This window comes from Pristis pectinata, chromosome 6 (genome assembly GCF_009764475.1).
Source record: "Pristis pectinata isolate sPriPec2 chromosome 6, sPriPec2.1.pri, whole genome shotgun sequence".
NCBI classification, from domain to species: domain Eukaryota; kingdom Metazoa; phylum Chordata; class Chondrichthyes; order Rhinopristiformes; family Pristidae; genus Pristis; species Pristis pectinata.
In genome coordinates, this window is record NC_067410.1 from 16,784,752 (window position 1) to 16,805,799 (window position 21,048).

Genomic DNA, 21,048 nt, shown 5'->3' on the forward strand with positions numbered 1-21,048 from the left:
TGCGCGGCTTCAAGCAGAAGTGTCCTAGAATTTTATGAGCAATTTTTTTTTGTGTGGTTTTACATAGTATATCTAGAGGTGATAAATCACGTCAGCTTGTATTTTGAAGATGAGTGACATTTTTGAGTGTAAAAACATTGGAGGTGAAAGAATCAGTTGGGATTGCTTGTTGTAAGGTGCAAGTTTTGTAAGCAGCCATGGAACTGTAACAGAGGTTTTAATTTTCTTCCTATTCATTTAGTCTTGGTGCCACATTTCCAGTGTCATTCGGCACGTTATGGGTTTTATTTCTTTCTGAGCATTGTAATCTGGTCTAATATCAAGTGGTTTAACTTTTTTTATTCAGAAACATCTTGAATTGCAATAGCCATTTGAAGCAACCATTCATTTTTTAATAATTATTCATAGGGCATGGCAATTGTTTAAAAAAAATTCAAGATATGATTCATTTTTAATAATTATTCATAGGGCATGGCAATTGTTTAAAAAAATTCAAGATATGATCACTTCCTGTGTGTCTGTCCAAATGTGCAAATACATTGCACTTAAATGTCTAATTCTTAGTCTTCAGAAAGATGTATATTTTATCTTGTTTTCATGCTTGTAGGATGTTCAAGATCCTTCTGTCATTGTGACGTTTCCATTAGAAGAGGATGAAAATGTTTCATTGGTTGCTTGGACAACAACACCATGGACCTTGCCTAGCAACCTTGCTGTATGCGTCAGTCCTGAATATCAATATGTGAAAATCAAAGGTAAAACTTGTTTCAAACCAATGTGTGTTTAATTTTGAAGTTTCTGAAGCCTGGAATATAAAAACAGCTTTCTGTTCTACTGGGTAATCCAATTAATGTCAACAAATCTTTCATGATGTTGCTTACCAGTTAGTTGTAAAGAGTAGGCATGGATATGTGTACTGAAAGGTTGCCAGAAGCATTTTGTAAGAAAGGCAGTCAAGTTAATATTCAGGTTCCAGAAATGGAAATAGTTTCTACCTGAGCCCCAGATGCCATTCACCAGTTGCCTAACTTAGTCAAAAAGTTCGTTCTGCGCTCGATATGAACTGATAAAGGTCACAAGTGTGTCTTAAGTTAGGAACAACTCAAGCTCTGTGCTTTTTGAAAATGGCCAAATTCGCGTGTTCTTCTGGGCAGTATTTTTTTGCATGTCCAGATACTAGAAATGTTATCCCAAAAAAAGAACTGATGAGATTATTGTGATTCTTGATGCTTTAATGGCTAAAACTTGGATACCTCCCACAATTTGTGAAATTGAAATTGATCTTGCTGAGTATTCCTCAAAAACATACACTGTACTCTTTGGCTGCAGGTTCTTTCTGGAACCAGTGAGCTCATTGCAACTTCACTCTCCTATTCTTTTATGTGCTACCCATTGTGATTGGATATTGGTTATTAGTTCTCGTTCCATGTAATCCTTGATTCACTCCACCACCGCCCTAGTAATGTTAATAGTTCTCCAGTGCTGGCTGGGTATTGCACACAGTGGAAACCCTCAATATTTTTCTCTTCAAATTTGCTGGTGTAGCACTTTAAAATGTTAGGAAATAGTAGGAAAGAGCCATTCTGAGATATTTCTATTTAAGCTCCTTTCTAAGTATTTTCTGTGGAAGGTCAGCAATGAGAAGATAGAATCCAAATGCAAAATTCTGGACTTGGGAAACAGAAAAAGAGATTAGGCAGCATTGGTAGAGAGAAACAGTTAATATTTGTGTTGATGACTTTTCAACAAAGCAAAGAAAAGTTAAAGGTGAAACTAGTTTTAAGATGTAGAGAAAGTAGGAATGAGAGAACAAGAGAGAAGTCTGTCATTGAGTGGAGGGAGGAAAGATTAAATGAAAAATGGGTAATGCAGCCAAGAGCAAAGGCGTTACCGAATAATAAAAAGCAAGTTCAGAAGAGAAGGCAAATAAGTATATGAAATTTTAAAAATATGCATTATTTTATGTTCCAAATCGTCTCAGAAAATACTACAATCATGGTTTTAATGTCTACACTGGGAGGGTTTTTCACAGAAAAGATTATTCCACTTACTTTTTTTGGAATTGATTCTTTCCAGAACCTGATCTAACCATGGTCAATGTTATGGTGGTGCAGTGGTTAAGTTAGTAAACTGGTAATCCAGATACTTGATCTGTGGAATTTAAATTCAGTTAGTATTCTAGAAACTACAGGATTGTTACAAATATTTGAGAGGGGAGAAAATGTGCTGGCCAACATGTGGCTTCACACCCACAAAATGTGGTTGATTTTTGCAGGGCTGAGCAAGCCAATTACTTCAAGGGCAACAAGTTCAGAAGAGAAGGCAAATAAGTATATGAAATTTTAAAAATATGCATTATTTTATGTTCCAAATCCATCACTGCCTTTGCCAGTGATGCCCAGATCCCGAAAAAGGAATAAATCTTTAAAAAAAATCTGACCCTTTGTTGAGGCAGAGGACTTGGAATTTTACCTGTCCTGATGTAGACACATGCAGTTGGGTCCCTTTGGGTTCAGTTCGGTAACTAGGCTCTAGTTCTGGCATACTCAAGTTATTAGTCTTAATTTACTACAGAGAAGTGGAATTTCCATTTTGCTGATACTTTTCACTTGAAAGCGACAGCTCTCATACTTACTTTTAAAAAAGATTTTGCTTTCAAGTAGATTTTCAAAGATACTGTGTTGTCACTTTAAAAGAAACTGGATTGATGTTCTGCTCCAATTGTGCTGTGTTATGGAGTGGTACTATGTATACTTGCCACTGTAGTGCTTTTCCATTGTTGAGATGTGCATTTTACTAACAGAGAATGGAACTTTCCAGGCTAGGAATATACTGGGAATCATACTGTGGCAATATACAAGTTTACTCTTAGAGCAAGACTGAATATGAAAAATTATATGAAAATATAACTCCAGGTTTAATATTTCTTTTCATCTTCCGTTTCTCAGTGAGTGTGATTGACAGAGTGGAGTGAATTTTTAACTGCTTCCACTCCACCAGATGTTGTGACTCCAGTGCTTCCATATAGGGTTCTCTGATTTCTTATCTGCTGAAAGCAGTCCAAGAATACACAGTTAAGAACTCTGTTTGCACTGAGTTAGTTGTCTTAGGAAAGGATAAATTTGACTGGAGTTACTCAAAATCAGAAAAAATGCAGGCGCTGGGAGGCTGAAATAAAAGCGTCAGTAAGTCTGGCAGCATTTATGAAAAGAGAAACAGAGTTAACATTTCAGGTTCTGATGAAGGTTCTTAGAACTGAAACAATTACTCTCTGTCTCTTTCCACAGATGCTGCCTGATTTGTTGAGTGTTACTAGCATTTTCTGGTTTCATTTCTGAAAAAGAATTATTAGGGTATACTGGAAGTGTATTCGTGCATTTGGGATTGGGTTCACCTGCAAAGTATCTGTAACTTAGTAGCCTCCCTGTCCTTTGTTGTTAAGACGCACATGAATAATGGACATGCGTGCAAGGTACAGAGGCCAACAGAAGCTGATGAAATGCACTTGAGCAAGAATTTTTAAAGCCTTGAGGGGAAGAACATGAATGAAATTGATCAGAAAGAAATGCCCTTGCTCACTACACAATCTCTGTATTTTAAAAGTCTGTGCAGCCTCTAGTGTGATTTTTGTTTTGTCCTTCTTCACTGTCCTTCAACACCTACGTTGCCATGGTAACGATGTCGACATTTTGCCAGTTTTGCAGGTACTTTAATTCAGAAGGTGAACCCTTTATGATATACAAGTTAGTGGCTTATTAGCTCAGCTCTGCCTATATTTAATTGCAGAACTGTTTCTGTTGCTTTTCATCTGCACACCAACAGAAAATAATTTTTGATGTCTTTGACCCAGGAAAGACATTAATGTTTCCCATCCTGGTCATTCAACAGTAAGCATTTATAAGGAAGTTCAAAGGACCTCATGGGAGGTAATTAAGCAGAATTTGACACTAAACCACATAACAAGACGTTAGGTGGTTAAAGAACTGGACTTCTGAAGAATTGAAAAACAGAGGCAGTGTCATGAAGAGACACAGCACAGAAAGAGGCCTTTAGCCCACTGACCATCAACCACCCATTTACGCTAATCCTACATAAAGCCCAGGAGCAGTTTATAGGGGTCAATCAACTGATCAACTTGCGTCTCCATATGATTGAATAAGGGTCTCTGATGCCGCAATGTAGCAGCTCTGCTTGCTGCACCACTGTTTTGCCCTGCCGAGTGGTTTAGGGAGGGAATTTCAGTGGATGTAGATAGCTGAAGACAGCTGTCAATGATGAACATCAGGATGAACAGGAACCCTATATTGGAATTTAATGATCATGGGTGTTTGGAAGATTGAATGAAGTGCAGAGATCGTTATGGGTGAGACCATCTGGTAAAATTGCAGGATAGCTGGACAGGAAACCAATGGAGATCAGTGAGTACAGTGAATGGAGTTGGGATATCAGCTCCATTGTTTTAAATGAATCAAGGATGCAAAGTTAGCGGCCAAGAATCTGTATGTCTTTAATGTTGTGAAGTACTAAAGTGGCTTCAAAGGATCCTTTTCAAAAGAAATCTGGCAGCCTATCGTGAGGAAATATTGGGCCAAATGACCAGAAGCATGGCTGAAGAGGTAGGTTTTAAAAAGCATCTTAATGGAGTGAAGAGGTGAGCAGGCACGTGGATGATTTGTGGAGAGGCACATATTGAAGCTAGAACATAAAAAGGAGGGTCTTGGATAAATTTAAGGGGTAGAAAGTGGCCAGCAATGCTTTGGAGTAACTAAGTCTGGGTGTAATATAGACATGTTCGGGGATTTCAGCACCAGATGAACTGAAACAATAGTAGAATTAGGGTAAGTATAGAGATGGAATTATATAGTTTTAGTGGTGGCACTGATGTATGATCAACAGCTGATATAAGATGGATATGGATTCATTATAGAAATGTACAGCACAGAAACAGGCCCTTTCTGCGCATCTCGTCCATGCCGACCGTAACGCCCATCTATGCTAATCCCATTTTTCTGCATTGAGCACATACCTCTCTATGCCTTTCCTGTCCAAGTACCTGTCGAAACACTTTTTAAGCATTGTAATTGTATCTACTTCCATCACCTCCTCTGGCAGCTCATTCCAGATATTCACCACATCCTGTGTGGAAGAGATCTCCTTTAAATTTCTCCCTTCTTGCCTTAAGTCTGTGCCCTCTATTTCTGGATTCTATCTATTCCATCTATGCCTCTCAGAATTTTATAAACCTCTACTTGGTCATCCCTCAGCCTCCCATGTTCCATTGAGAATAAATCCAGCCTATTCACTCAAATTGCATGTAGATCTGTTTCAGCCTCAGACATTTACTAGGAAAAGGTATGGTGTTGTTAGCTTGTAAAAAGAATGTGTTGCAATAATCGAAAGAGTGATTTTAGTCAGTCCCAAAATTTTGCTTAGCTAAGTTCCTTTTGGTGAGTACTGGAAGTCAGGGAAACTTTCTAATAGAAATGGTAGAGAGACCAAGAGGAGTAGTGGTGATATGGAGTTGGGTACTGTTGGTGAACATGTAAAAACTGCTAATATGTTGTGTGATGGTCGGGATGAAGGACACAGTAAATAAGGGTGTTATGGCTATATTCTTGAGGACAACTGGGATAGCCATGCAGAAGCAGGAAAATATTTTATTATGAATAATTGTCTGGCAAGAATGAATAGCTAAGAATGGAACTGGATGATGATGGGGAGATGTTGGAAGTAGGTAGAATGTCAGAGGTTTCTGAGAATTCAATTACACATAATGTCATTATTATTTTCCTTTGCATGTATTCTGAGCCAAGAAGTAGCATTCATAGTGATCCAGGCGTGGCTCATGGTAATCAAATAGAAGAAGAGGATCCAGGTATTCAATAGTGACAGAGTTGTTTCAGCACTGGTGCAGGGGCAGAAGCATGATTGTGGGAAATCAAATGTAACAAAGGAGTGGATGGAGGTTTCAGCAGCTTATGAACTGAGGAAGGGGTGAGGTTAGCAATATGACAGAGAAGATAGCAGGTGATCTTGTTGGAGGACTGGATATCCCACCTGTTACAAGCCTCATTTTCCCTCCCTCAAAATTACTCCTGCCTGTGCTGCAAAATGTGTTTGGTCATATGTTGTGAGATCTGGTACCAGAAGCACACCCACCTGGGTATAATGTTAAAAGTCTCCCAGCAATCAAGCACTTCACATCAGCAAAAGGTTTAAAAATAGGAGAGGTGGGATACAAATTGCATTGAGTGCAAGCTTGTAGCTATACTTCCTGAAATTCCTGAAGTCCCATGAACTGCATTTGGAGTCGGTTTAAAATGCAAGTTTTCATCCCTTCAGTAGTCTTATGGCTAGCTCTAATGACCCTTGATAAGCAACAATAAAGATCACATTTGCAGATCATGGGTTTCTATTTGTGTGTTTCATAACTGCCAATGTAAAATAGCACAACTTTTGAACATTTAGAATAAATTTATGTGCTGTTCTCGCTGTGCTAAAATGGTTTACTTATTGCTGTGTTTCCCACTAAAATTTGCTGATAATAAAGCAACAGAGCAAATATTTCTAAGTATTTTAATAGGAATATTTCAGAAGTTGCATACAAAGCATCTGTTCTTTTGGGATATGATGTTAGTACAGGAATGTAACATGAGATGAAAGATAAGCCATGATCTTTTTGAATCATGGCAAGTTTAAAGCACCAAATAACCTTCTGCTTATATTTTTTTTATTGTCAGCACAACCCAAGATTTGTGGAACTGCAGTCATTTAAGTAAAAGTATTTGGCACTGTATAAATTGAAAGAAAATTTGCCTAAAATATATTATGCCCTTTGTCTGCAGTGTATTAAGATTTATAATATTTGCAAGTAAATGTATAAATGCTTTTGCTGTCAGAGTAAGGGGGTCATGTATTCTGAGATAAGTGACTCGCCTCCTGACTCCCCAAATTCTTTGCATGTAATCAAGGATTGTTAATGCAATACTTATCAGTTGAAAGAATGAATTGCAGAACAACAAAACTCCAATACCAAGAAGCACAAAGCAATTTGTTCAATTGTCATTCCAATTACCACCCTGGAAATCCACTTCCTCAATTGCTTGAGACACAGTGACAGTTCTGAATTGCACTGCAGCTACTTTTCAATGTTTCTGTCACAGTATCTCCCTAATCTGCAACTTCTACCACTCAGATAAGCAATGGCAAGGGAACAGCATCATCTCCAAATTTCCACAGGTCTCGCACCACCCTAACTTGGAAATGCATCATTTTTCACTGCAACTAAATCAAAATTCTAGAATTCTGTGCTAAGAGCACAGTGCAAATATCTTCAGAAGCAACTATGAAAAATGTTTGGTTTGGGTATTAAAAGATAGTCCAGTCAGTGATGTTAACATCCCATGAAGGAACAAAAGGTGGAGTCTTAGCATGAGATTGACAAATAATTTTCTGATTTTTTGATACTGTGTTGGAGACGCAGTACTTTCTGATTGATGCTAACAACTTGTTCTTAAAATTAAATAACTTGGTAACAATTCATTCCTTGCAGGCTTGTCAAATTCTACTGATTCCTTGTCCTATTTTTTAAATAGACCTCTCTACTGGACACGTCTATATAATGATGGAAGCCAGACTGGTAGCACTCTTTAAATCCGACGCTGAATATAGCATCCTGGAAAGGTTAGTGCATGATCTCATACTTACCATCTGATGGTAGATTGACTAATTGAAACACTTGTTCTGTTCATGAAAACACAAACAGAGATGTTACTATAAAATTGAAATTAGGAAAATAACAATTTATCAATCAGTTGTTCATGACAATGCAAATGGACTTCGATATTTGTCTCTGACTCTCATCTGCAAAAACAGAAAATACTGGAAACAACCACCAATCAGGCAACACCTGTGGAAATAGAAACAGAATAATGTTTCGAGTCATAGACAGTTTGCAGAAAGGTTCATTTTTTTTTGTCTTGTTTTTTCTCTTTGTCTTTCACTCACTGTAAAGTTTATCCTTCTTTTTGGCTGTTATATACTTTGCCAATATGTGTACGAAAGAGAATGTTGAGGTTCGACATAACCATGTTCAATTGCAGAGAAATGGTAGAGCATCATGATCATGATAGAGCTCAGGATCTCCGCATGACACAGGAAATCAGTAAATAAAATGATAAAAGGAGGCTTATGACAAATTGTAAGGTTCACTTGGTGACCAGGAAGATTGAAAAGTTAAAATGGGAAGCTTTATTTTTTGAAAAGGGCAATTTTAAATTGAACCCTAAAATCTTTTGTCAATATAAACATCTAAGGAATTAATTAGGGAAAAGTTTCCCTTCAAGTCCCCCCTTTTTTTTAAACAATTCTTTTGCCACATACCTTTAATAAGGGGTAATTTGCAGTCACCAATCAACCTGCCAACGTGTCTTTACCTTGTGGAAGGAAGACAGAGCACCCAGCAAAACCCATATTGTCACAAGGAGAATGTGTAAATTCCACACAGAGAGGACCTGAGGTGAGGATTGAACCAGGTCATTGGAGCTGTGCAGCATCAGCATGAACGGCTGCGTATTGCTGTGAGCAGACCACTATAAATCTGTCCAGACATTTGTAAAATATATATGATCAAGGATAAGTAAGGTTATGGTGTGTTGGAGTAAATTTTGAATAAAGGAAAAGTACTTCAATACACTGATTGCCTCAACAGGTTCAGTGAACAAAATCTAGACTTTTAACCTATGTCTAGCTCTTTATCAGACAAATTAGATAACCATCTGCTATTTCCAAAGCCAGACTGTAACCTATAGGGCTAAGGACCAAGACCAGGGAAGTCCTTTTTTAAATGTCATGAACGTTCTGGGTTGGATGGTCATCTTCTAAATCATCTCTGAATCAATGAAACTCTTCCATTTTATAGACAAAAGAACTTAGACATGTGATGTTATTTATCGCTCTGCATAGTTGGCAGTATTTGTGTTGATTTTGTGCAAGGAAGTTTAGCATAAATTTTATGTAAAGTTCAGCATACCCTCATGACAGAGGCAAATAACGTTGCATCTGGAGTGATGAGAATTCTGCAACATTCAAAATGATTGCAGCAAGATGTGTTCAGTGAATGTCTCTTGATCTCTTTGAAGCTTACCTTGAATGACTGTTTTATGAGGGCTTTTGGGCCTAATTACTCCATATCTTATTGTGTTTTTTAACCTTTCTTCAATCAATCCTTAAAGCTCCTTCTTGATTCATTCAATGCAAGGAGCTGAGACGACAAAAATACTGAAGCCTATAATTTGCATAATTTATTCACATTTGAATAGAAACTAATTCCTCCTGCTCACTGGGTCATCAACAGTGCTTCTTTTATTGCTTAAAAATAGTGAGTTGAAATGGTTAGATGCTGTGATGATCTAAACTTCTGCCATTGTGGCTTGCACTAAATAGATTTAATAATTAACTGTCTGGAAAGCAATTACAGTGGGGGCTGTATTTTATTACTAGCTATAAATAGCTCAGCGCATATTATAAAAATAACATGAACTTGCAGCTTCATATAGAACTGGGAGAATTGTAATGAAATGTTTTATATATTTTCTATGGTTTCCAAATGTATCATCCATCTGAATCAGTAATGCATTATTTTGTTTCATCAATGTGATTTGTTTTTTGGACTGATTTATAAATCAGACAATTAGACTGTCATTGCACTTCTATTAATATAGAAGTTTGGAAGTTATTTAGGTGCACATTGACAGTAAATTGGCAGGAGAGTGCAGGAGTCAGGAGATAGCTTGACTTCCAAGCATGCTGAAGCCAGTTAAGGGGCTTTGGGTATTTTAATGCTTATTATTTACAAAACAAAAAAAAATTATCTAACCTTTTTAAGCTTTGACCAAAAAGCTTTATTTAATATTATACTGCACTGATTATTTGGGGATAGTTCTTTTTTGGGAGGAAATCTGGTAAGAGTAAAAATAAAGAGATGTAGTATTTTATGGTCAGTTAATTTTGAATGTGGTATTTTAAAATAGAACCAGAAAATACTTGGAATACTCAGTAGGTCAGACAGTATCTGGAGAGAAAAAAAGTTTTCAGGTTCGTAATCTTTCATGAGAAAGTCTGACCAAGATGCCCATCCAAGCTAGTCCCATTTGCCAGTGGTTGACCCATAACCTTCTAAACCTTTCCAATCTGTGTACCTGCCCAAGTGCCTTTGAAATGTTGTTATTCTACCTGCCTCAACCACTTCCTCTGGCAGCTTATTCCATGGACATAGCACCATAAGTGTAAAAAAAAAAGTTGCTTCTCAAGTTTCTATTAAATCTTTCCCCTTTCAGCTTAAACCTATGCCCTCTAGTTCTTGATTCCCCAACCCTGGAAAAAACTGCTCCCTATCGTTCAGTCCCTCGAGTCCTGGCAACATTCTTGTAAATCTTTTTCCACTCTTTCCAATTTAATAACATATTTCCTATAGCAGTGTGACTAAGACTGAACACAATACTCCAAGTGCAGCCTCACCAGTGTCTTGTATAACCACACCATGACCTCCCAACTTCAGTACTCAATGCCCTGACTAATGAAGGCCAATGTGTCTAACCCATGACTCCATTTTCAGGGAACCGTATACCTGAACTTTGCAACACTCCCCAGGCCTTACCATTCACTGTGAAAGTCCTACCTTGATTTGATTTTCCAAAATGCAACATCTTGCACTTATCTGAATTAAACTCCATTTGCCATTCCTTCACCCACTTACTCAGCTGATCAAGATCCCCCTGTAATTTTTGATCAGCTTCTTCATGGAGAGATTTAGGTAGGTAGATCTATTTGGATAGATAAATCTAGATAGATTCTAAAAGAAGGCAAAATTACAGAGAAGGTGGAGAGAAATGTAGAGAACAAAAGGGAAAGTTCGTGATAGAGTAGAGGGAAAAGAGATTGAATGATGTGATGAAGAAGCTGGCTGAAAGAGGTTGGTAAATGCTAGTGAATAATGTCTCGGGGATATATTAATAGGAGATAAATGAAATAAGAAATTGGCATAAGAGGAGGAAATTAATGTGGGAAATGTGAGATGCAAGCTGGAATGGCTGATCATCTGAAATTAATTCATTTTTAAGTTCAAAAGACTGTAACATGCTTCCTGGAGTTTGAAGTGTTCTTAAATTTGCATTGAGCTTTGAACAGAGTGGGAGGCCACAGGTGGAGGGTAAGAGTGGAGAAATAATGTCATAGACAACTGAAAGTTTGGAGTCACCCTTGCAAACTGGAGGTATTCTTCAAAGTAGTCATTCAAAATGTGTTGTGTTTTCTGCAATGTAGAGAAGGTGTCACGAACCAGCAACAAAAGAAACACACTGAGTCATGATTCGGTGTTAAAAACTATCTTATTAATCACTACTTATGATAATACATAAAATAAAAGTAAAAATGTTAGTATGTTAAAATTCAAAAATGTTAAACCTTGAACATTAACCCCAAAAACTAAACCCTTCGTGTGTGTGTGTGTGTGTGTGTGTGTGTGTGTGTGTGTGTGTGTGTGTGGCACAGTCCCAAACTCCCAGTTCCGGAATGGTTCTTAAAGTTCAGTTCCGCAAGCCATAAGGTGAAACATGAGCAAGGGCTTCTTCAACAACCACCGTTGTCTGAAGATAAGATGTAGATGTAGAGAAACATAGAGAGAGTAATTACGAAGTCCAAATGTTCCACGATGGAACCCAAACGACACTTCAGTGTTTACTCGGTAGTGACTTCCTCACCCCGAAAAGCATCCGAATCGTGGTCGTCCACACACAAATACCTGTTTCCTTCTACAGGTCAGCAACAAAGTGAACTCCACCGGATTACTTCCAATTTCCATACATGGATTTCAGTGGCAGACACAGTTATTGTTTCTCATCCATCGATAGAGAAACTAGCAGGCTGGTGTCTCTCTCCCTTCTCTCTCTCTCCCCCTTCGACTGACCTCTTCAACAACGTCATTACGTCCTTTATCTTCTGTTGATATAAGCACGCCACACACACACACACACACACACACACACACACACACACACACACTATCTTAAAGGGACTTTCACCGAGTCTGTAACAAAGGCGATATTATAAGCTGTATACTAAGTTGAAAGAAACACAGGTGAATTGCTGATTAACCTGGAAAAAGTGTTTGGGGGGGGTGGAGGTCGTAGATGGTGGGAAAGGAAGAGATAAGAGGGACAATCTGTTGAATGTGACTAGTGGGGTAAAATCAACAATATGCTGGTCTTGTTCTTCAGATGAGGTTGCAGCCAAGTATGGTCTGTCTGTGATGGTTCAGAAAGATATCAAAGATCCTATGATAGTACTTGAGAAGATTAAATGATCTTGCCATCATTACTCCATCAATGAATACACTAAATCAAGAGCAAATAGATGGATTGATCATTCATCTCCTTGCTGTTTGTAGGAACTCATATTTGCACAACTACTTCCTTATTTAGTGGTAATTACATCCAAGCCATTTTGTGTTTGTAAAATGCTTTTGAAGTGTTTAGTAGAAGCATGATTAGTTATAAGCATCAGTGAATTTGTACGGATTTTTACTGAATATTACTGTTTGTATTCTTAATACATGCTCTTTAACTTACTTTGTTTTCTCTTTCTCATGAAGATATCTCCACCACTATTAGTGGATGGACAATTGGAGCACAGTTTATCATGTAATTCAGAAGGGCTCATTGTGATTTATTTTGCAGGCTAGTCTAGAAGACTTGTATTACAGACTTTCCATTATCAGTTAAATAAGGTCAAATTAAAATGGTGTTTTTTTTTTGTTTCCCAAATAAAGATTCAAGGGCATCGCCCTGAAAGGCAAGAAGTACAGGCCATTGTTTGATTATTTCTTAAAGGTAAGGTCAGTGATATATCCATCTGCAACTTATCATCACTGCTAATCATTGATGAGTGAGATACACAAAACTTTGCACCACGTTATTAATAAAATTACAGACTGCAAACTAAACATTCTGAAAGGAATATCCCACACTTTGAATCATAGTCAAATGTATTAATTAATATATAGAGATAGAGTGTAATAATAAGCTGTGAAACTGTAAGAATGACTGTTGGATTCGTCATAAGAGATGTCTGTGATTTTTTTTAAAGAAGGTGAGTGTTGCTCAATCTCTTTATTAATGAAGAAATATTTAATTGTCCTTTCGATAGCTGATTAAAATGTAAAATTATCAGTAATAAAATAAAACAGAACAGTAAGGGCCCTCCCTTTAACAAATCCATTTGTAGACTTCTATATATGTTTTATATCCAGTACTGTTTCAGTTGAACAGCTGCAGTGGATCAGAATCTGAATATCGTAAATTTATTTGTGATATTCCAACTCTAGTTATTAAATTTATGAAACATAGACTTTATTAGGAAGGAATTGTATAAAATGGATCAATTTATAATAAAAATGTTGAGAGTATTTTTCTCTCTTGGTGGAGATTTTAACTGCTGTCTAAATCCTTCGATGGATAGATCTGTGTCAAATCCTACACTTCCAAACAAATCCGCTGTCTCTATTAATTCCTTTTTAGTTGAATCCGGAATTTTAGATGTTTGGAGATTTCTACACCCATTTGATAAAGAATTTTCATTCTTTTCTCATGTCTACCATAATTACTCGAGGATTGATTTTTTTTTATTGATGCTAGACTAGCTCCACTTACTACGGACTGCAAATACGATGCAATTGCCATTTCTGATCATGCACCATTGAGATTATCAATTAAATTATCAGATGTATCCTTTGATGTCAGACAATGGCGATTTAACCCTTCGCTATTACAAGACTTAGATTTTGTCCAATTTATTAAAGAACAGATTTCATTTTTCTTTTTAACTAATTTTACTGAAGAAATCTCCAGTGGGATAATATGGGATACGTTTAAAACATCCATCCGTGGTCAAATTATTTCATATTCCGCTGGATTGAAAAAACAAACTAATAACGAAATACGTATATTAGCTGACAAGATTAAAGAAATCGATAAAACATATTCTGTTACTCCTAATCGGGAGCTTTTTAAAAAGAGAACAGAACTCCAACTACAACATAGTTTATTATTAACATCTTCAATTGAAAATCTACGACTTAAAAACAAAAGTCAATTTTATATACATGGTGACAAATCTGGTAAATTATTGGCTGACCAATTGAAAACTACCATATCTAAACGTCAGATTAATAAAATTCATAAACCAGATGGTACCTACACGATAGATCAAGTTCAAATTAACAAATCCTTACAAGAATTTTATTCTTCTTTATACCAATCAGAATCCCCTGAGGATCCTACATTAATACATGAATTTTTAAGAGATTTGAAGACTCCCCAATTATCTTTAAATGAACGCTCTACATTAGATGCTCCCATTTCGGAGGAAGAAATAAAGAAAGTAATATTTTCAATGAATTCGGGTAAAGCACCCAGCCCTGACGGATATATAGCTGAATTTTTAAAATCCTTTTCTGATATTCTTGTTCCCTGGTTAGCCAAAATTTTTAAAGATGCCCTATCAGTGGGTAAACTACCACAATCTTTCTATGAAGCAACTATTTCTTTAATTCTTAAAAAGGATAAAGATCCCACTGATTGTGCATCTTATAGACCTATTTCTTTATTAAATGTAGATTCCAAAATATTTTCCAAAATATTGGCCTTTAGATTGGAAAAGTTTCTTCCACAACTTATCTCTGAAGACCAGACAGGATTTATTCAGAATCATTATCTACATTTTAATATTAGGAGATTAATGAATAATATATATATCCCTTCATCCCAAATTCCAGAATGTGTTGTTTCACTAGGTGCTGAAAAGGCGTTTGACAGAGCCGAATGGGAATATCTGTTCAGTACACTTCAAAAATTTAATTTTAGCCCTAAATTTATATTTGTGATTAAAATGATTTATTATGCACCTATGGCTTCAATACTTACTAATAATCAAAGATCTCCTTTGTTTCGGCTTTTTTGAGGTACTAGACAAGGCTGCCCGTTAAGCCCTTTATTATTTGATATTGCTTTAGAACCCTCGGCTATTGCACTTCGGGATTCTTCGAATATATGTGGCATTACTCATGGACAGAAGATTCATAAGATATCTCTTTACACAGATGACCTGTTACTTTATATTTCTAATCCGGAGGAATCTATCCCTGCAGTACTATCACTATTAGATCAGTTTAGTGTTTTTTCTGGCTATAGATTAAAACTTAATAAGAGCGAACTTTTTCCATTAAATATGCAAACCCCAATTTATAGCCAATTACCTTTTAAATTGGTAACGGACTATTTTATGTATTTAGGTGTTAAAATTACCAAGAGACATAAGGACTTATTTAAAGCTAATCTACTACCTTTAATTGACCATGTTAAGCAATTACTTACTAAATGGTCCCCACTGTCTTTATCCTTGATAGGCCGAATTAATGCAGTTAAGATGAATATTTTACCAAAATTTTTATATTTATTTCAAGCGATTCCAACTTTTGTTCCAAAATCTTTTTTTGACACTATAGATTCTAAAATTCTTTCCATATATTTGGCAGAATAAAAACGCAAGGTTAAGTAAGAAATATTAACAAAGACTAAAAAAGGATGGTGGTATGGTCTTGCCTAACTTTATATTATTGGGCAATCAATATTAGATATTTAATTTTTTGGATACAAGATTCAGATGTAATTCAACGCCCTAAATGGGTACACCTTGAGTCCCAATCAGTACTTGAATTTTCATTAGTTTCTATTTTAGGAGCTCCACTCCCTTTTGCACTTACCAAATTAAGTAAACATTTGATTAACCCAATTGTTAAACATACAATAGAAATATAGTTTCAATTTCGTAAATTTTTTGGATTGAATAAATTTAATCTATCAAGTCCCATTCAATCTAATTTTTTTTTATCATCCATCCAGAGTTGACTCAGCTTTTTCCATATGGTGATTTATTCATTGATAACTGTTTTTCATCCTTTGAACAATTGTCTAACAAATACAATTTGCCTAGATCACACTTTTTTTTCGATATTTGCAGATTAGAAATTTTTAAAAAGCTACTATACCCTCTTTTCTGATACCTTACAAAACTGAAATTACAGAAAAAATTTTTGGTTTTAATCCTTGTCAGAAGGGCTTGATAGCAATAATCTATGATCTAATTATGAAAATTCATCCAGAACCACCGGACAAAATTAAGAATGAATGGGAAAGCGAACTCCAGACATCTTTACCTACAGAGACTTGGAAGAAAATTCTTCATTTAATTAATACATCTTCAATGTGTGCCAGACATTCTTTGATACAGTTTAAGGTAGTTCACAGGACCCATATGTCCAAAGATAAGCTAGCTCGTTTTTATCAACATATAAATCCTATATGTGACAGATGTAAGTCGAATGTGGCTTCTTTGACACATATTGTTTTGGTCCTGTCCTCTTTTGGAAAAATATTGGAAAAATATTTTTAACATTATTTCAAATGTATTGAAGATTGATTTACAACCTCATCCTATTACTGCAATTTTTGAATTACCAAGGATAGAGTCTGGCTATCTATCTGCCTCCGCTAACCGTATGATTGCCTTTGTTACATTAATGGCCAAACGATCCATTTTGCTGAAATGGAAGGATCCAATACCCCCTACTACTTTTCAATGGTTCTCTCAAACTATATCATGTTTAAACTTGGTGTCACAAACCAGCAACAAAAGAAACACACTGAGCATGATTCAGTGTTAAAAACTATTTTATTAATCACTACTTATGATAATACGTAAAATAAAAGTAAAAATGTTAGTATGTTAGAATTCAAAAATGTTAAACCTCGAACGTTAACCCCAAAACTAAACTCTTCGTGTGTGTGTGTGACAAAGTCCAAAACTCCCAGTTCCGGAATGGTTCTTAAAGTTCAGTTCCGCAAGCCATAAGGTGAAACATGAGCAAGGGCTTCTTCAACAACCACCGTTGTCTGAAGATAAGATGTAGATGTAGAAAAACATAGAGAGAGTACATACGAAATCCAAATGTTCCACGATGGAACCCAAACGACACTTCAGTGTTTACTCGGTAGTGACTTCCTCACCCCGAAAGCATCCGAACCGTGGTCATCCACACACAAATACCTGTTTCCTTCTACAGGTCAGCAACAAAGTGAACTCCACCGGATTACTTCCAACTTCCATACATGGATTTCAGTGGCAAACACAGTTATTGTTTCTCATCCATCGATAGAGAAAACAAGCAGGCTGGTGTCTCTCTCCCTTCTCTCTCTCTCTCTCCTTCCTCTTCTTCTTACTTCTTCAACAACGTCATTATGTCCTTTATCTTCTATTGACGTAAGCACGCCCCACACACACATACACACACACTCTCTATCTTAAAGGGACTTTCACTGAGTCCGTAACATTGGGAAAAAATTAGTGGTACTGTTGATCCTTCGCTTAAATTTGAGGAAGTTTGGAGTCTATTTATTCAATATTTTCACATGATATAGACCCCCTTGTAATAACCTTTCAACTTAGAGGAATGGAGTTGACGACATAATATTGCTCTGTTTCTACTGAGAAATTTTAGTCCATTTTTTCTTTGAAATTTTTTTTCTTGTTTACCTTAGTTTGGTTTGATATATTGTTTATGATTTTTCTTATTGTTTTGGGGACTTTTTTTCTTTCTTTTATGTTTATATAATAAATCTTTTTCTTTCTGTTATATTATATTCATTCACTAAGAGATCATTGGATCTACAGATTTTTTTATACTTTATTGTTCTTTATGATTATCCATGCCATGATTGTTCTCCTGATCTCTTTGTATAACATGTACAACCATTGATGTTATATATTAATCTGTATTAATTTGAAAACTAATAAAAAGATTGAAAAAGAAAGAAAGAGAATTTTTCTCTTTAGTTAAGCTCCAAACTTCCTGTATACAAGCCCCCCAAAGCTACATCTTTGATATGGAGCAGGTAAATAGCATAAGTTGGTAGGTGGGATATTCTAGCAACTAGGAATTGATTCTGGTTACTTGTTTTAATTTTGCCTTTTACATATTGCAAAACTTTAATGAGTAGGTGACAGTATTCCCTGTTCATTACAAGTTTATTGAATGTACATTGATTACCTAGGGTTTCATTAGGTACTTAGGTACTTCTGAAGATAACATATGTTTGTCTTGTAGTGCAAAGAAACTGGAGCTTTCTCAGTGCTCGTGGACAATTATGTTAAAGAGGAAGAGGGTACAGGCGTTGTACACCAGGCTCCATACTTTGGTGCAGTAAGTATTTTAATTTTTTTTCATGGTTAAAATAGGGTAACATTTTTAACATACTAGTGGTCATCATGTAAATACCACTTCTTCCCCATCAGTGCATACTGCACTAAAGTATCCATGGTGATATATTTTTGTCTACGATTAATTGTCTCTAAAGAAAAAGACTGATAGTTTTGTTTGTAAATAGAAAAAGTGCTTTTTGATTAACGTATTCTTACAGTACATCTTCCTTTGTGTGAAGTTTTCAATGGAATTACTAAATCATCACATTGGTGATGTTAAATTAGGTTTACCCATTTTTTTTTAGAAATCTGAATTTATGGTTTTTTAGGGAGATAAAGTGATGAAGGTTACATAGATGAAAGTGACAACATTTTGTTTCTCAAGTGTGAGACAGGATGCCATTAAGTTTAAAAAAAAACTTCATTCCATCGTGTGTCCCTGATAAATTTCACTCAATGTTATTATCCATTCCAAGAACACACAAGGAAACAATTTACAGTGGCAATATGACCAACCTCAACAAAAAAACAAGTGGAATACAGAATTTAACATGAACTGGAAAACCATTGTAGAAGTGCTGATGCTGTCTTTTCATTGCAACCAAGTTCTCTCTTGCTTGTGGAATTGTAATGAGTCTTAAAAATTATGAGTTTTAACAGGTATAAACAATATCATTTATAGCAGTTTTGTTAAGGTCCTGATTGTAGTCTTTTGCACTGGACCAATCATGCAAAACCTAACGTGACATTTGCATTAGTCCTCCTTGCTAATTTTTGGTTTAGAACTGTTCCCCTAGTATTAGTGGAGTGATCTTTTTGACTCAGTTTCAGAATTAAAAGGAAAACTGTAAATCATTTACCGTGTTGGAAATTACTGTCAATATCTTGAATGGCTTATGTTCTCCTTTGCAAGCTTCCTCTGAAATCCACTGCCAGAACAATCTTAATTCAGTATTTCATCTGCAGGATGATTTTCGTGTCTGTGTGGATTATGGTATAATCCAGAAAGATTCATCACCTGTGTGCCCTGTGGATGCCTCTGGTTGTTTCACAACTGAAGTGAAGGACTTTGCTGGACAGTATGTGAAGGTTGGTAGTTGTTTCATGTTCTGGTTGTAGAAAAGATGACTGAGCAGGTCACCAGAAAATGAGTAAAATGGTAAATAATTGTCATATTTCCATTTAGTCATACAAAATATGTTACCATGCTTTAGATTCACAGTTAAGATTTATTGCTTCATAGTGCTTAGTAAATAAAAGTTCTGAAGTTGCTTGTCTTCATTTGTTCATGAATTATGTAAATATTTTAAAAATAATTATTCATCTTAAGATATCTGCTTTAACTTCAAAGTCTTTCACATCTGGAATTACATGATGTCTAATCTTTTAGGATGCAGACAAGAATATCATTAAATACCTGAAAGATAAAGGTCGACTGGTTCACAGTGGTACCTTCAGTCACAATTATCCATTTTGCTGGAGGTAAGAGCTGTTTGGAAATGTGTGAAACATCTAATCATACTATGAAGAAATTAGAACTTTGCTTGCTACCATTCGAGTTACATACTAAGACTTTTGATTATGTACAATTATATGTACAAAAAATGGCTGCTCAGTTATCCAGAAGATTTTAGCCTATTAAACATCCTATTGTCTGACTCTTTTCATGTAACTACTCTCTGGGGAGTGAACTTTCCCAAGGTAATTCCTTTAAAACAGACTCAGTTATGGTGTGCTTAACTGAAGTATTCCTTTCATCTAAAGCATTGTCTTTTTTCCCCCCATCTTCTAGTTATATCCTTGAGAATCAGGGGAGGAATTTGCCATCTGAAATGCAAATTCGTTGCAGCATTTCTACCACCGTCCCATGTAAAGTTGCTAAATCACTCAAAGAACTAATTCAAATAATTTGCTCATCTGTACAGTTCTGAAGTATTAATGCCAACCTTAAAAAAACAATTCTTGACACGAGACTGCAGATGCTGGAGTCTGGAGCAACACACAATCTACTGGCGGGTTGAGCAACATCTTTGGGAGAAAATGCATTGTTAACATTTTTGGTCGAAACCCTGCATCAGGACTGAGAGTGGAAAGGGGAGATGGTCACTATAAGGCGGAGAAGGGGAGTATGAGACTGTAGTCCCGAAGTAATTGGTGGACTGAGGAGGGGTGAAAGATGAACCTGTCCATCTACCATTTACCTCTCCCCGAATGGTTCCCATTATCACCTCCTTTACTTCTCAGATTCCAGCACTGGTCGCCTTTTGTGTTCCTGCTTATTTCCCTCCAGCAGCTGTCTCCAATCTTCACACTCCTCTCCCCCCCCACCTCTCTCCATTTGCCTCTCATCTTTTTTTCCTGTTTGTCTGCCTCAATCTGTCATTTAATTGCCATTGTTTCCCAACTCCACCTCCCCCACCCACCCCACCCCCCTCCCAACCTGGCACAGCCTGCCTGTCACTTTTTGCACTTTTCAGACCACTGATCATCTCAGACTCCAGTCTCACCACTCCCCTTCACAGATGCTGCTGCTGAGTTCCTCCAGCAGATTGTTTCTTAAAAAAGGTTCTTGCCACTTAATAAGTAGCCCATATTATGATTTAAGTGCCCATGTATTCCTAGAGATGCAGGCTGTTGTAATGGTGCATGCATGGCATTGGGTTCATTTATGTAAGTGTATGAAAGATGGTCTAAGTTTTTATAAGATATCTTCAGTCACGTGTACATCGAAACACA

At 36.3% G+C, this 21,048-nt stretch overlaps 1 protein-coding gene across 1 annotated transcript in view; it reads left to right on the forward strand.

Annotated features, from left to right (window-relative positions):
- Positions 1-21,048, forward strand: part of iars1 (isoleucyl-tRNA synthetase 1) — a 117,765-nt gene that overhangs the window by 18,894 nt on the left and 77,823 nt on the right. The window contains exons 7-12 of the mRNA XM_052017912.1: positions 608-755; positions 7,596-7,683; positions 12,827-12,887; positions 18,218-18,313; positions 19,279-19,401; positions 19,703-19,794. Coding sequence (XP_051873872.1) covers positions 608-755; positions 7,596-7,683; positions 12,827-12,887; positions 18,218-18,313; positions 19,279-19,401; positions 19,703-19,794 — 608 coding nt within the window. The remainder of the gene's footprint in view (positions 1-607; positions 756-7,595; positions 7,684-12,826; positions 12,888-18,217; positions 18,314-19,278; positions 19,402-19,702; positions 19,795-21,048) is intronic.